The sequence below is a fragment of the Anomaloglossus baeobatrachus genome, chromosome 1 (assembly GCF_048569485.1).
Source record: "Anomaloglossus baeobatrachus isolate aAnoBae1 chromosome 1, aAnoBae1.hap1, whole genome shotgun sequence".
Lineage (NCBI taxonomy): Eukaryota > Metazoa > Chordata > Amphibia > Anura > Aromobatidae > Anomaloglossus > Anomaloglossus baeobatrachus.
In genome coordinates this window covers 511,077,536-511,090,456 of record NC_134353.1, presented here as the reverse complement: position 1 = coordinate 511,090,456, position 12,921 = coordinate 511,077,536, and the positions used below count along the sequence as shown (strand labels likewise).

Genomic DNA, 12,921 nt, shown 5'->3' with positions numbered 1-12,921 from the left:
TGTTGCCCAGAGTGCTACGCAAGCTTAGCTCCGCTTGCCGCCGCGCCATCCTCGTCGTCCCAGACTGGCCGAGGAGGTCGTGGTTCCCGGATCTGTGGCATCTCACGGTCGGCCAACCGTGGGCACCCTCAGACCGGCCAGACTTACTGTCCCAAGGGCCGTTTTTTTCCACTGAATTCTACGGCCCTGATCCTGACTGTGTGGCCATCGAGTCCGAGATCCTAGCGTCTTCAGGATTATCTCAAGTCGTCATTGCCACCATGAGACGGGCTAGGAACCTGACGTCTGCCAAGATCTACCACAGGACGTGGAAGATATTCTTCTCTTAGCGCTCTGCTCAGGGAGTGTCTCCCTGGACATTTGCATTGCCTACTTTTCCTTCCTTCCTGCAATCTGGTTTGGGAAAAGGTTTGTCGCTCGGCTCCCTTAACGGACGAGTCCCAGCGCTGTCTGTATTCTTTCAGAATCGCATAGTACGACTTCCTCAAAGTACGCACGTTCCTGCAGGGGGTTGGTCGCATTGTCCCTCCGTACAAGAGGCCGTTAGACCCATGGGATCTGCACAGGGTACTTATTGCTCTCCAGGAGCCGCCCTTGGGGCCTCTAAGGGATGTTTTTTTCACTTTCTCGACTGTCACAGAAAGTGGCTTTTTTGGTAACGGTCACGTCTCTTCAGAGAGTGTCCGAGCTAGCAGCGCGGTCATCCAAAGCTCCTTTCCTGGTGTTTCACCAAGACAAGGTAGTGCTGCGCCTGATTCCGGGGTTTCTCCCTAAGGTGGTATCCCCCTTTCATCTCAGTCAGGATATCTCCTTACCTTCCTTTTGTCCTCATCCAGTTCATCGATATGAATTGGATTTGCATTTGTTGGATCTGATGAGAGCGCTCAGAATCTACTTTTCCCGCACGGCGCCCCTGCGCCGCTCGGATGCACTCTTTATACTTGTCGCTGGTCAGCGCAAAGGGTCGCAGGCTTCCAAAGCCACCCTGGCTCGATGGACCAAGGAACCAATTCTTGAAGCCTACCGTTCTGCTGAGCTTCCGGTTCCATCAGGGCTGAAGGCCCATTCTACAAGAGCCGTGGGTGCGTCATGGGCATTACGACACCAGGCTACGGCTCAACAGGTGTGCCAGGCAGCTACCTGGTCGAGTCTGCACACTTTCACCAAACATTATCAGGTGCATACCTATGCTTCGGCGGACGCCAGCCTAGGTAGAAGAGTCCTGCAGGCGGCAGTTGCCTCCCCGTAGGGGAGGGCTGTCTTTGCAGCTCTAACATGAGGTATTTCTTTACCCACCCAGGGACAGCTTTTGGACGTCCCAATCGTCTGGGTCTCCCAATGGAGCGCCGAAGAAGGGGATTTTGTTACTTACCGTAAATTCCTTTTCTTCTAGCTCCTATTGGGAGACCCAGCACCCGCCCTGTTGTCCTTCGGGATTTTTGGGTTGGTTTTTCGGGTCCACATGTTGTTCATGTTGAATGGTTTTCAGTTCTCCGATGTTACTTCGGAGTGAATTTGTTTAAACCAGTTATTGGCTTTCCTCCTTCTTGCTTTTGCACTAAAACTGGTGAGCCAGTGATCCCACTGGGGGTGTATAGCCAGAAGGGGAGGGGCCTTACACTTTTTAGTGTAATGCTTTGTGTGGCCTCCGGAGGCAGTAGCTATACACCCAATCGTCTGGGTCTCCCAATAGGAGCTAGAAGAAAAGGAATTTACGGTAAGTAACAAAATTCCCTTCTTTTATCTTCTCCTTGGTACTTCATTTTGATTTTTTTGGCTAAGTGAAAACTTTGTAAACTGTATTGCACAATAGTAAAAATTAATACCTTGCTGATATCTGCTGTACATGCAGTCATAACAAAGTGTTGGCTTCCTTGAAATTGTCCTAGAAAATGAAGTATTTCTAGCAGAAAATTACTGCAATTACACATTTATTTCCTTTTGTGTGTATTGGAACAATGCATAAAAAGGGGGAAAAAAGGCAAATTACATAGTTTCACACAGAACCCCAAAAATGGGCTAAATAACGTCAATCGCTTCCTATAACCATCAACAATCTTCTTACATCTCTCAACCGGAAGTTTGGACAACGTTCCTTTAGCAAACTGCTTCAGTTCTCTCATATTTGAATGGTGCAATTTTTAGATCTCTCCACAGGTGTTCAGTGGGGTTTAGATCTGGACTTATTGCTGACCTCTTCAGAACTCTCTCCATTTCTGGGTGATTCTTGAAGTATGCTTGGGGTCATGGTGCTGCTGGAATACCCATGACCTAGGACGCAAACCCAGCTTTCTGACACTGGGCACTACATTGCGACCCAAAATCCTTTGGTAAGCTTCAGATTTCATGATGCCTTGCACACAGTCAAGGCACCCTCCACCATATTTGACTGTAGGTATTGAGTTCTTTTCTTTGTAGACCTCATTCTGTTTTCAGTAACCAGTATAATTATGTGCTTTTACCAAAAAGCTTTATTTTGGACTTATCTGTCTCCTTAGACTCTTTCCCAGAAGGCTTTTGGCTTCCTCACTGACATTTTTGACAAACTGCAGTGCAACTTTGTCTCTGTCAGCAGTGGGGTCCTCCTGGGTCTTCAACCATAGTGTTTCATTTACATGTGGACGGATAGTTCGCACTGACACTGATTCACAGTGAACCTGCAACACAGCTTTAATTTCTTTGGAACTTTGATTAATGCTGCTTATCCACTATCCTGCATACGTCCTTCGCAAAGTTTAATCTGACAAATTCCAGCCTTGCTGAAGCATTACCAGATAATCACCGATCCTTCACCAAATTTCACAGTGGGTGCAAGACACTGAGGGTTGTACGCCTCTCCAGGTCTCCGTCTAACCATTAGACGACCAGGTGTTGGGCAAAGCTAAAAATTAGGCTCATCAGAGAAGATTACCTTACTCTAGAAATTGGGCAGATTAAACTTTGCGAAGGACATATGAATCAAGCCGCATACAAGGTTATCCTGGAAAATCAGTTGCTTCCTTCTGCTCAGGCAATGTTCCCCAACTCTTGAGGACTAGTTTTTCCAGCAGGACAATGCGCCATGCCACACAGCTAGGTCAATCAATGTGTTAATGAAGGACCACCACATCAAAACCCTGTCATGGCCAGCCCAATCTCCAGACCTGAACCCCATTGAAAACCTCTGGAATGTAATCAAGAGGAAGATGGATAGTCACAAGCCATCAAACAAAGAAGAACTGCTTACATTTTTGCACCAGGAGGGGCATAAGGTCACCTAAAAGCAGAGTGAAAGACTGGTGGAAAGCATGCCAAGACACATGAAAGCTGTGATTAACAATCATAGTTATTACACAAAATATTGATTTCTGAACTCTTCCTGAGTTAAAACATTAGTATTGTTGTTTCTAAATGATTATGACTTTGTTTTCTTTGCATTATTTGAGGTCTGAAAGCAATGCATTTTTTTATTTTGACCGTTTCACATTTTCAGAAAATAAATACAAAATTTATTGCTTGAAAATTCGGAGTTATGTTGTCAGTAGTTTATAGAATAAAAGAACAAATATATACACTACAGTTCAAAAGTTTAGGGTCCCTTAGATATTTCCTTATTTTTGAAAGAAAAGCACTTTTATTTTTTTTTTTTTTCAATGACGCTAACATTAAATTAAACAAATACACTCTATACATTGTTAATGTGGTAAATGACTATTTTAGCTGTAAACGTCTGGTTTTGAATGCAATATCTACATAGGTGTGTAGAGGCCTATTTCCAACAACCACCAGTCCAGTGTTCTAATAGTACATTGTGTTTGCTAACTGTGTTAGAAGGCTAATGGATGTTTAGAAAATCCTTGAAAACCCTTGTGCAAGTATGTTAGCACAGCTGAAAACAGTTTTGCTGATTAGAGAAGCTATATAACTGACCTTCCTTTTGAGCTAGTTGAGAATCTGGAGCATTACATTTGCTGGTTCCATTAAACCTTCATGTGAAACTCGTCAGTCTATTCTTGTTCTTAGAAATGAAGGATGAATGAAATTAAGGAATCTTGCGATAAAATTGCCAAGAAACTGAAGATTTCCTACAATAGTTTGTGCTCTCTACTCTGAAGAGAGTAGTACAAACAGGCTCTAACTAGAGTAGAAGGAGAAGTAGGAGGCCCCTCTGCAAAACTGAGCAACAAGTCAAGTACATTAGAGTCTCTAGTTTGAGAAATCGACGCCTCACAGGTCCTCAACTGGCAGCTTCTTTAAACAGTACCCGCAAAATGCCAGTGTCAGCATCTACAGTGAAGAGGTGACTCCGGGATGCTGGCCTTCAGGACAGAGTGGCAAAGAAAAAGCCATATCTAAGACTGGCTAATAAAAGGAAAATATTACTATAGGCAAAAGAACACAAACATTGGACAGAGGAAGATTGGAAAAAAGTGTTATGGACAGACAAATCGAAGTTTGAGGTGTTTAAATCACACAGAAGAACATTTGTGAGACGCAGAACAACTAAAAGATGCTGGAAGAGTGCCTGACGTCATCTGTCAAGCATGGTGGAGGTAATGTGATAGTCTGGGGTTGCTTTGGTGCTGGTGAAGTGGGAGATTTGTACAATGTAAAAGGGATTTTGAATAAGGAAGGCTATCACTCCATTTTGCAACGCCATGCCATACCCTGTGGACAGAGCTTGATTGGAGCCAATTTCATCCTACAACAGGACAATGATTTCCAAATTATGCATGAACTATTTAGGGAAGAAGACGGCAGCTGATATTCTATCTGTAATGGAGTGGCCTGGCCAGTCACCAGATCTCAACCCTATTGAGCTGTTGTGGGAGCAGCTTGATCGTATGGTACGCAAAAAGTGCCAATGAAGCCAATCCAACTGTGGGAGGGTCTTCTGGAAGCATGGGGTGAAATATCTCTGATTACCTTAGCAAATTAACAGCTAGAATGCCAAAAGTCTGCAAAGCTGGAATTGCTGCAAAGGGAGCATTCATTGACGAACGCAAAGTGTGAAGGAGAAAATTATTATTTCAAGTAAAAATCATTATTTCTAACCTCGTCAAAGTCTGGACTATATTTTATATTCATTATGCAACTCATTTGATAAATAAAAATATTTTTCATGTAAAAGACAAAATTGTCTGGGTGACTCCAAACTTTTGAACTGTAGTGTGTGTATGTATTCTTGTGCCAGAATGCCCATTGATCTCCTGGATGTGAGTGCTGTAAGTGTAGTTTCCCATCTCCAAAATCCTATCCCGATATGAGGTAGTTGTAATAATATTGGCTCCAATCAGAGATATAGGTTAATTCTCCTGGTATAGCCATGTCTCTTCCCTCATGTGCAAGGCATTGCAGGTTAGGTATCCATGGTTTTGTGCACTCATATGACAGTGAGTTGCTCGTGGACGTGACCATAGATGCCTGAGCTGCAATGCCCTGCACATGAGAGAAACGACATAAAAATGTAGTATAGTTCTCTTGATTAGCTATCTGGAGTTATATGCTAATTTTATTATTATTACACCTACTACATATTGGGAGAGGATCTTGGAGATTGAAATATCCCTTCTTAAGGGCTCAATAAATATAATATGGCACTCGAAAACCTTTCCAGCACTTTCCCTTCTTAGCTTTGCCATGTACCTGTAACGTTCAGTGCAGAGGAGGATCCACGGGATTGTGCATCGGACAAGCCCCCCCCCCCCCCCCCCCCACCAGGAGCGAAGCCCTATACAGGGACTGTCTGGCGGCCACCCCAGAGGGCCTAGATGCACAGCAGCCGGGACACGAGAGGAATACGGTTAGCGTCCTTAAGATGTCCGTGCAGGATATGGAGGCTGGTTCAACGGTAGATGTGAGCTAGAGGAAATCAGGATGGATGAGTGGAGCCGGGTACAGGTGCCGACTGGTGGTAACAGATGGAGTCCGGGATTAGCGAGACTGCAGACTGAAGATACCGGATGGAGTCCAGAACCGGCGACTGGTTCAGGCTGGCGGAAGATGATGGGATCCACAGCAAACTGTCACCGGGGAATCTCCTGGAAACCTGGAGGGCTGGACACACTCAAGCTGGCAGTCGGAATCTGTGGGCAGAGACAGGGTTAACCTGGGTACGAGACAGAGGGACCTGAACACCTAGCGCAAGAGACAAAGCTACTAGTACACATTGAACAGGCAGCGCCCACATGGAAAAGGAAGTCTTATATACCCTGTACCTGTTATCAGCCAAATCCTGTTTCAGAGACGCTGGCCCTTTAAGACAAAGTGAGAGAGCACACCCTAATGCGCATGTGCGAGGCCCGGGAGCCGGAGATCAGTGCAGGATGCAGAGGAGGAGATCTAGAGACAGACGGCCGACGAGCAGGGAGCACAGAGGAGGCTGAGGAGGGAGAGCGGGAGCGTCGACCGTGGTCAGAGCGCACGAGGACCGAGTCGGTGAGTAAGGAGTGGCGCCGTGGCCCCAGGAGCGTGACAGTACCCAAACCAATGATTGTCTTATTGGGAGGAAATTTCATAAGTTTTCAATGTGCAAAACTGGAAAAAAAAGAGCATTAGAGTCTCCCTCAAATAAAAGGGAGTAAATTAGAGCGTTCGGCATCTTTCATACATCAGTTTTTTTTGGATCAGTCCGTTGTATGAGTGATGTGACGGATCCGTTGTAGGTAGTGTTAAAACTGATGTGACGGATGCTGTGAAAAAACGGATCCCTTGTAGAAGTTTTCTCACGGTAAAAGAATTGAGAGAGATATTCTTATTGACCATAACTGAATTTACACCAGATCTGAGCATGCTCTGTGAGAAAAAACGGATCGGTCGCCTAATTCCGTCATCGCTGACTAACTGTCCCTGCATCTGGTAGCATAGATAAAGGGATCTTTAGAAAAAGTATTTTTCTTTGTCGCTCCTTATTGGGAGACCCAGACAATTGGGTGTATAGCTATGCCTCCGGAGGCCACACAAAGTATTACACTAAAAGTGTAAAGCCCCTCCCCTTCAGCCTATACACCCCCCGTGCTGCCACGGGCTCATCAGTTTTTATGCTTTGTGCGAAGGAGTGGTGGTCCCGTGTCCTCTTCAGCACGGTCGGCCAACCGTGGGCACTGCCAGACCGACCAGATTTGCTGTCTCAAGGGCCGTTTTTCCATCTGAATTCTGCGGCCCTCAACCTGACTGTGTGGCCATTGAGTCCTGGATCCTAGCGTCTTCAGGATTATCTCAAGAGGTCATTGCCACTATGAGACAGGCTAGGAAACCAACGTCCGCCAAGATCTACCACAGGACGTGGAAAATATTCCTGTCGTGGTGCTCTGCTCAGGGGTTTTCTCCCTGGCCATTTGCCTTGCCCACTTTTCTGTCCTTTCTTCAATCCGGATTGGAAAAGGGTTTGTCGCTAGGCTCCCTTAAGGGACAAGTCGCTGCGCTCTGTGTTTTTTCAGAAGCGCCTGGCCAGACTCCCACAGGTACGTACGTTCCTGCAAGGGGTTTGTCACATCGTCCCTCCTTACAAGCGTCCGTTAGAACCCTGGGATCTGAACAGGGTGCTGATGGTTCTTCAGAAACCACCGTTCGAGCCAATGAGGGATATTTCGCTCGCACGCCTTTCGCAGAAAGTGGTTTTTCTGGTAGCAGTCACCTCACTTCGGAGAGTGTCTGAGTTGGCAGCGTTATCATGCAAAGCTCCTTTCCTGGTGTTTCACCAGGACAAGGTGGTTCTGCGTCCGGTTCCGGAATTCCTCCCTAAGGTGGTATCCCCTTTTCATCTCAATCAGGACATCTCCTTACCCTCGTTTTGTCCTCATCCAGTTCACCAATGTGAAAAGGATTTGCACTTGTTAGATCTGGTGAGAGCACTCAGACTCTACATTTCTCGTACGGCGCCCCTGCGCCGCTCGGATGCACTCTTTGTCCTTGTCGCTGGCCAGCGTAAAGGGACACAAGCTTCCAAGTCAACCCTGGCTCGGTGGATCAAGGAACCAATTCTCGAAGCTTACCGTTCCTCGGGGCTTCCGGTTCCCTCAGGACTGAAGGCCCATTCTACCAGGGCCGTGGGAGCGTCCTGGGCCTTGCGACACCAGGCTACGGCTCAGCAGGTGTGTCAGGCAGCTACCTGGTCGAGCCTGCACACTTTCACGAAACACTATCAGGTGCATACCTATGCTTCGGCAGATGCCAGCCTAGGTAGGCGAGTCCTTCAGGCGGCAGTTGCCCACCTGTAGGACGGAGCCGTTCCGGCTCTATTATGAGGTATTATTTACCCACCCAGGGACTGCTTTTGGACGTCCCAATTGTCTGGGTCTCCCAATAAGGAGCGACAAAGAAGAAGGGAATTTTGTTTACTTACCGTAAATTCCTTTTCTTCTAGCTCCAATTGGGAGACCCAGCACCCGCCCCTGTTTTTGTATACACATGTTGTTCATGTTAAATGGTTTCAGTTCTCCGATATTCCTTCGGATTGAATTTACTTTAAACCAGTTTTATAATTTTTTCCTCCTTCGGGCTTTTGCACCAAAACTGATGAGCCCGTGGCAGCACGGGGGGTGTATAGGCTGAAGGGGAGGGGCTTTACACTTTTAGTGTAATACTTTGTGTGGCCTCCGGAGGCATAGCTATACACCCAATTGTCTGGGTCTCCCAATTGGAGCTAGAAGAAAAGGAATTTACAGTAAGTAAACAAAATTCCCTTCATCGTATGCTAATGAGCGTGAAAGTCCAGGGTCATGCGCACACACTGAGCCGAAATCCAGAGTCGGGCGGCGATGACAGCAGAGAGGTGAGTTAGATCATCCTCTGACGCTGCACATTTGTTAGGGTATGTTCACACATTAGGTTTTTGCTGTGCGGCACAATCCGGCGCTTTTCTGAAAAAAAAAAGAGATGCGGCGACAGCTGTCGCCGCATCCGTTTTTTTTTCCCCATAGACTTTCATTAGCACCGGATTGTGCCGCATGGCCGTGCATTCTCTCCGTTTTTTTGCCGGATCCGGCGTAATTGTCTGATCCGGCGGCCGGAAAAAATGCAGACCTAGACGTTTTTTGTGTGATGAGAAAAATCGCATCCCGCCGTTTTTAAACTGAGCATGCTCAAACTGGCACAACACAGCTATAGAAAGCTATGTAGCTCCTCCATTGCAGAAAAAAAGAGATTACAAATAGAAATATTTAAACTTGTTCCAAAACCTTTTGTATTTGGTGTGTCATTTTAAGGTAACTTTACATGATTAGGTTATTTCTCAAAGGAATGGTACTTTGGGGGTCTTTGTTTAAAAAAAACATGGTGTATACAAATGGGGAATTTTTTTTTTTTTTTTTTTTAAGGGTTTTTTAAACCTACATATATGTTATATATGTAATAAAAGGGGGGATTGAGGGATTTAACCACTTCACGACCGGCCGATTTTTCCGCTTTCCGTTTTGTTTTTTTTCTGCCATTCTTCTTCTGAGAGACGTAACTTTTTTTATTTTTCAGTCAATATGACCATGTGAGGGCTCATTTCTTGCGGAACGAGCTGTACTTTTAAATGAAACCATAGTTTTAACATATAGTGTACTGGAAAAAGGCAAAAAATTCCAAATGCAGAAAAATGGCAAAAAAAAGTGCGATAACACTATTGTTTTTAAGATATTTTATTCACTGTGTTCACTGTATGGTAAAACTAATGCGTGGGTGTGATGCCTCAGGTCAGTGCGAGTTCGTAGACACCAAACATGTATAGGTTTAGGGTTAAAAAAAAAAAAAAAAATCACCAAATAACTGATCTGGCAAAAAACGGACATAACCGGATGCGCTGGATGAAAAAACGGATGCACCTGATCCGTTTTTTTTTTGCCGGATCCAGAAAAAAAAAAACGGTCCAGCACATCCGTTTTTTCACAAATTTTGCCGGATCCGTTGCAGGACACAAACGCCGGATTCTGCCTGACGGAAAAAAACTGATGTGTGAACTTAGCCTTTAGCATGTTAGTATGCCCACATGGGCGTACTAACATGCTAATGGGGCCGACTAGCAAGGGAAGCAACACCCTTGTGACTAATCTCTGGCCTCATTAGCATAAGATAAAAGATCTTTAGGAATACTTTTTTCTAAAGATCTCTGTATTTATGCTACTGTATACAGGGACGGTTAGGCAGGGATTAGCAATATACACCCAGAACTACTCGTGGCTCTGGGTGCATATTGGACCTGACAAGTTCCCTTTAAGTACATTACTGCTTTAAAAATGGAGTTATGAATTAAAGCTTGAAGTGTTTAGAGATGAAAGTACTAATAAAAAGCTTGTATTCTTTCAGGCACAGAAGCTCACGCAGAATGGGCATACAGAAGTCATTTTATGTTCCCCCCTAAAAAAGCCACAAATGCCTCAAAAGATTAACCAGCAACGAAACGATGATCAGGTGAAACCAAATCCTACCTTTGGCCAGACAAAGCCACCTTCACCCCAGAAACAAACTACAAACACTGCACTTCATTCTGACCTTAAGCAGAAGGTTTCTGAACTCTTGACCCACTATAGCAGTGGTCTTTGGTTGCATGCACTCCCCAAAGTCTTTGAAGACACGTACAAAATAAAATTCCCTACTGATACTCTTAAAATAGACGCACTTTCTGAAATATCCAGTGTGGATGTTATTTCTGAGAATCCATACAAAGCAATCCTTTACCCAAAGAGTCCTCAAAGTGGAGAACCAAATCAGAACCTCGTGGGTGTGAATGAAGAGCAGAAGTGCAATGATGAGCCATCTCAGATGGAAGAGTCAGAAATGGAAATAGATGCAGATTTGGCTCCTCCACCACTGGTGATTCCGGCAGAAACCTCCCCTTCTGTTCTAGTTGCGGAATTGAGTAACACAGAGGACGTTATCATACGGTGAGTTCTCCCCGTTGCAGTTGTTTGCATTGAAGCTTGTATTTAAAGCATGTGTCTACAGTGTACCCGAGACAATATGTTTTCTATATTTGAAGTCCTACGTATCAAACAGACTTTAAAACCTGTTATTTTAGGTACATTTTCAGAATAAGTTGTCATATGTGTGTGTAAATATTATTTCTAGCCATTGTATGGCTTGAAACCTGGAGGAAAATAACTTTTCTTCTCTACAGGCTTTTTCTTTGTCGCTCCTAATTGGGAGACCCAGACAATTGGGTGTATAGCTATGCCTCCGGAGGCCACACAAAGTATTACACTAAAAGTGTAAAGCCCCTCCACTTCAGCCTATACACCCCCCGTACTGCTACGGGCTCATCAGTTTTTATGCTTTGTGCGAAGGAGGTCAGACATCCACGCATAGCTCCACAGCTTAGTCAGCAGCAGCTGCTGACTATGTCGGATGGAAGAAAAGAGGGCCCATAACAGGGCCCCCAGCATGCTCCCTTCTCACCCCACTTTTGTCGGCGGTGTTGTTAAGGTTGAGGTATCCATTGCGGGTACGCAGGCTGGAGCCCACATGCTGCTTTCCTTCCCCATCCCTCAATTAGGGCTCTGGGTGAAGTGGGATCCCATCGGTCTCCAGGCACAGGAGACCGTGCTCCATCCACAGCTCCTGAGGACCCTGCTGGATAGGAGCCGAGTATCGTTCAGGGACATGGCCCTGCTACTTGGAGGTACTCTGTGTCCCCGTGGGGACTGCGCACAGCAACACTCCAGCATTGCTGGGTGTGCTAGTGCACCGGGGACAGCAGCGCTGGCTGCATGTGTGCCACTATACACTCAGCGTCGCTGAGTGTATTTGTGTAGGGGGACTGCCGCACTGACCGCCGCTGCCATGGTTATGCCTGCGGCGCGGCTGGGACTGTTAGTGCGCCGGGGACTTCCGCGCCGACCGCGCTTATACGGCGGACGCCCTTATAACTATAGTCCCCGGCTTCTGCGGCCTAGTCTCATTCTTTTCCCGCCCCCAGCCCTGCCAGTCAGGGGAAGGGCGGGACGCTGTACAGGTCGGCAGCACTGAGGGCTGGAGCATGCTTTGCATACTCCACCCCCCTCACTCTGCACAGTGGGGCACCAGTTCCCGCACTTTTCTGGGTCACGCCCACGGCTCCCTCCTCTCCCCAGGACGCTGGCAGCCATTCCTCTCAGCTCTGCTAACGCTGGAGAGGAGAGACAAGTTCAAAGAGACCCAGGCAGGAATTCTGGTGCCCACACAAACGCTTTGCGCAGGCGGTAAGCAGCACCTGTGGTGCTGGCCCCACTAGTGCAGAAGTGTACTATAGATTATATGATTATAGTCTATACTTTACACTGTAGGGTGCACTGTTGATTTGTGGCTATTTACCCTCCTGTATTGCTCAGAGGAGACAACAGCATGTCGTCCACAAATAGCAAGGGTGCCATGGCACAGACTTACTATGCTGCCTGTGCAGCATGTACGGCTATACTGCCGGCAGGTTCCACTGACCCTCATTGTGTGCAATGCTCGGCCCCTGTGGCACTTTCTCAGCCGGAGCCTCTGCTAGGGGTGGCCCAGGGAGAACCACCGGTTAACACTGTCCAGGTGACAGGGACGGAGTTTGCAGTTTTTACTGAAAGACTTTCTGAGACTATGGCTAAGATATTAGAAGCCTTGCAGTCCAGGCCGGCATCTCAAGCCAGGGGCACTGTGGTATCATTGTCCCCTGGTTCCCCTCAGTTGGAACAGCAATGTCTTCCCGGGGTGTCTCATGGATCCCAGGGTGAGGTCTCTGACTCGGACCGCAGCCCCAGACCGACTAAGCGAGCTCGCTATGAAATTCCCTCGACATCATCACAATGTTCAGGGTCTCAGCGAGAGGACTCTCTGTATGATGAAGCGGAGGTAGCTGATCAGGATTCTGATCCTGAAGCCGCTCTCAACCTTGATACTCCTGATGGGGACGCCATAGTGAATGATCTTATTGCGTCCATCAATGAAATGTTGGATATTTCTCCCTCAGCTCCTCCAGTGGAGGAGTCAGCTTCTCAGCAG

The 12,921-nt window shown here is 46.6% G+C and overlaps 1 protein-coding gene across 1 annotated transcript in view; it reads left to right on the top strand.

Moving 5' to 3' along the window:
- TDRD7 (tudor domain containing 7) overlaps positions 1-12,921 on the top strand; it is a 168,829-nt gene that overhangs the window by 75,953 nt on the left and 79,955 nt on the right. The window contains exon 7 of the mRNA XM_075316121.1: positions 10,270-10,847. Coding sequence (XP_075172236.1) covers positions 10,270-10,847 — 578 coding nt within the window. The remainder of the gene's footprint in view (positions 1-10,269; positions 10,848-12,921) is intronic.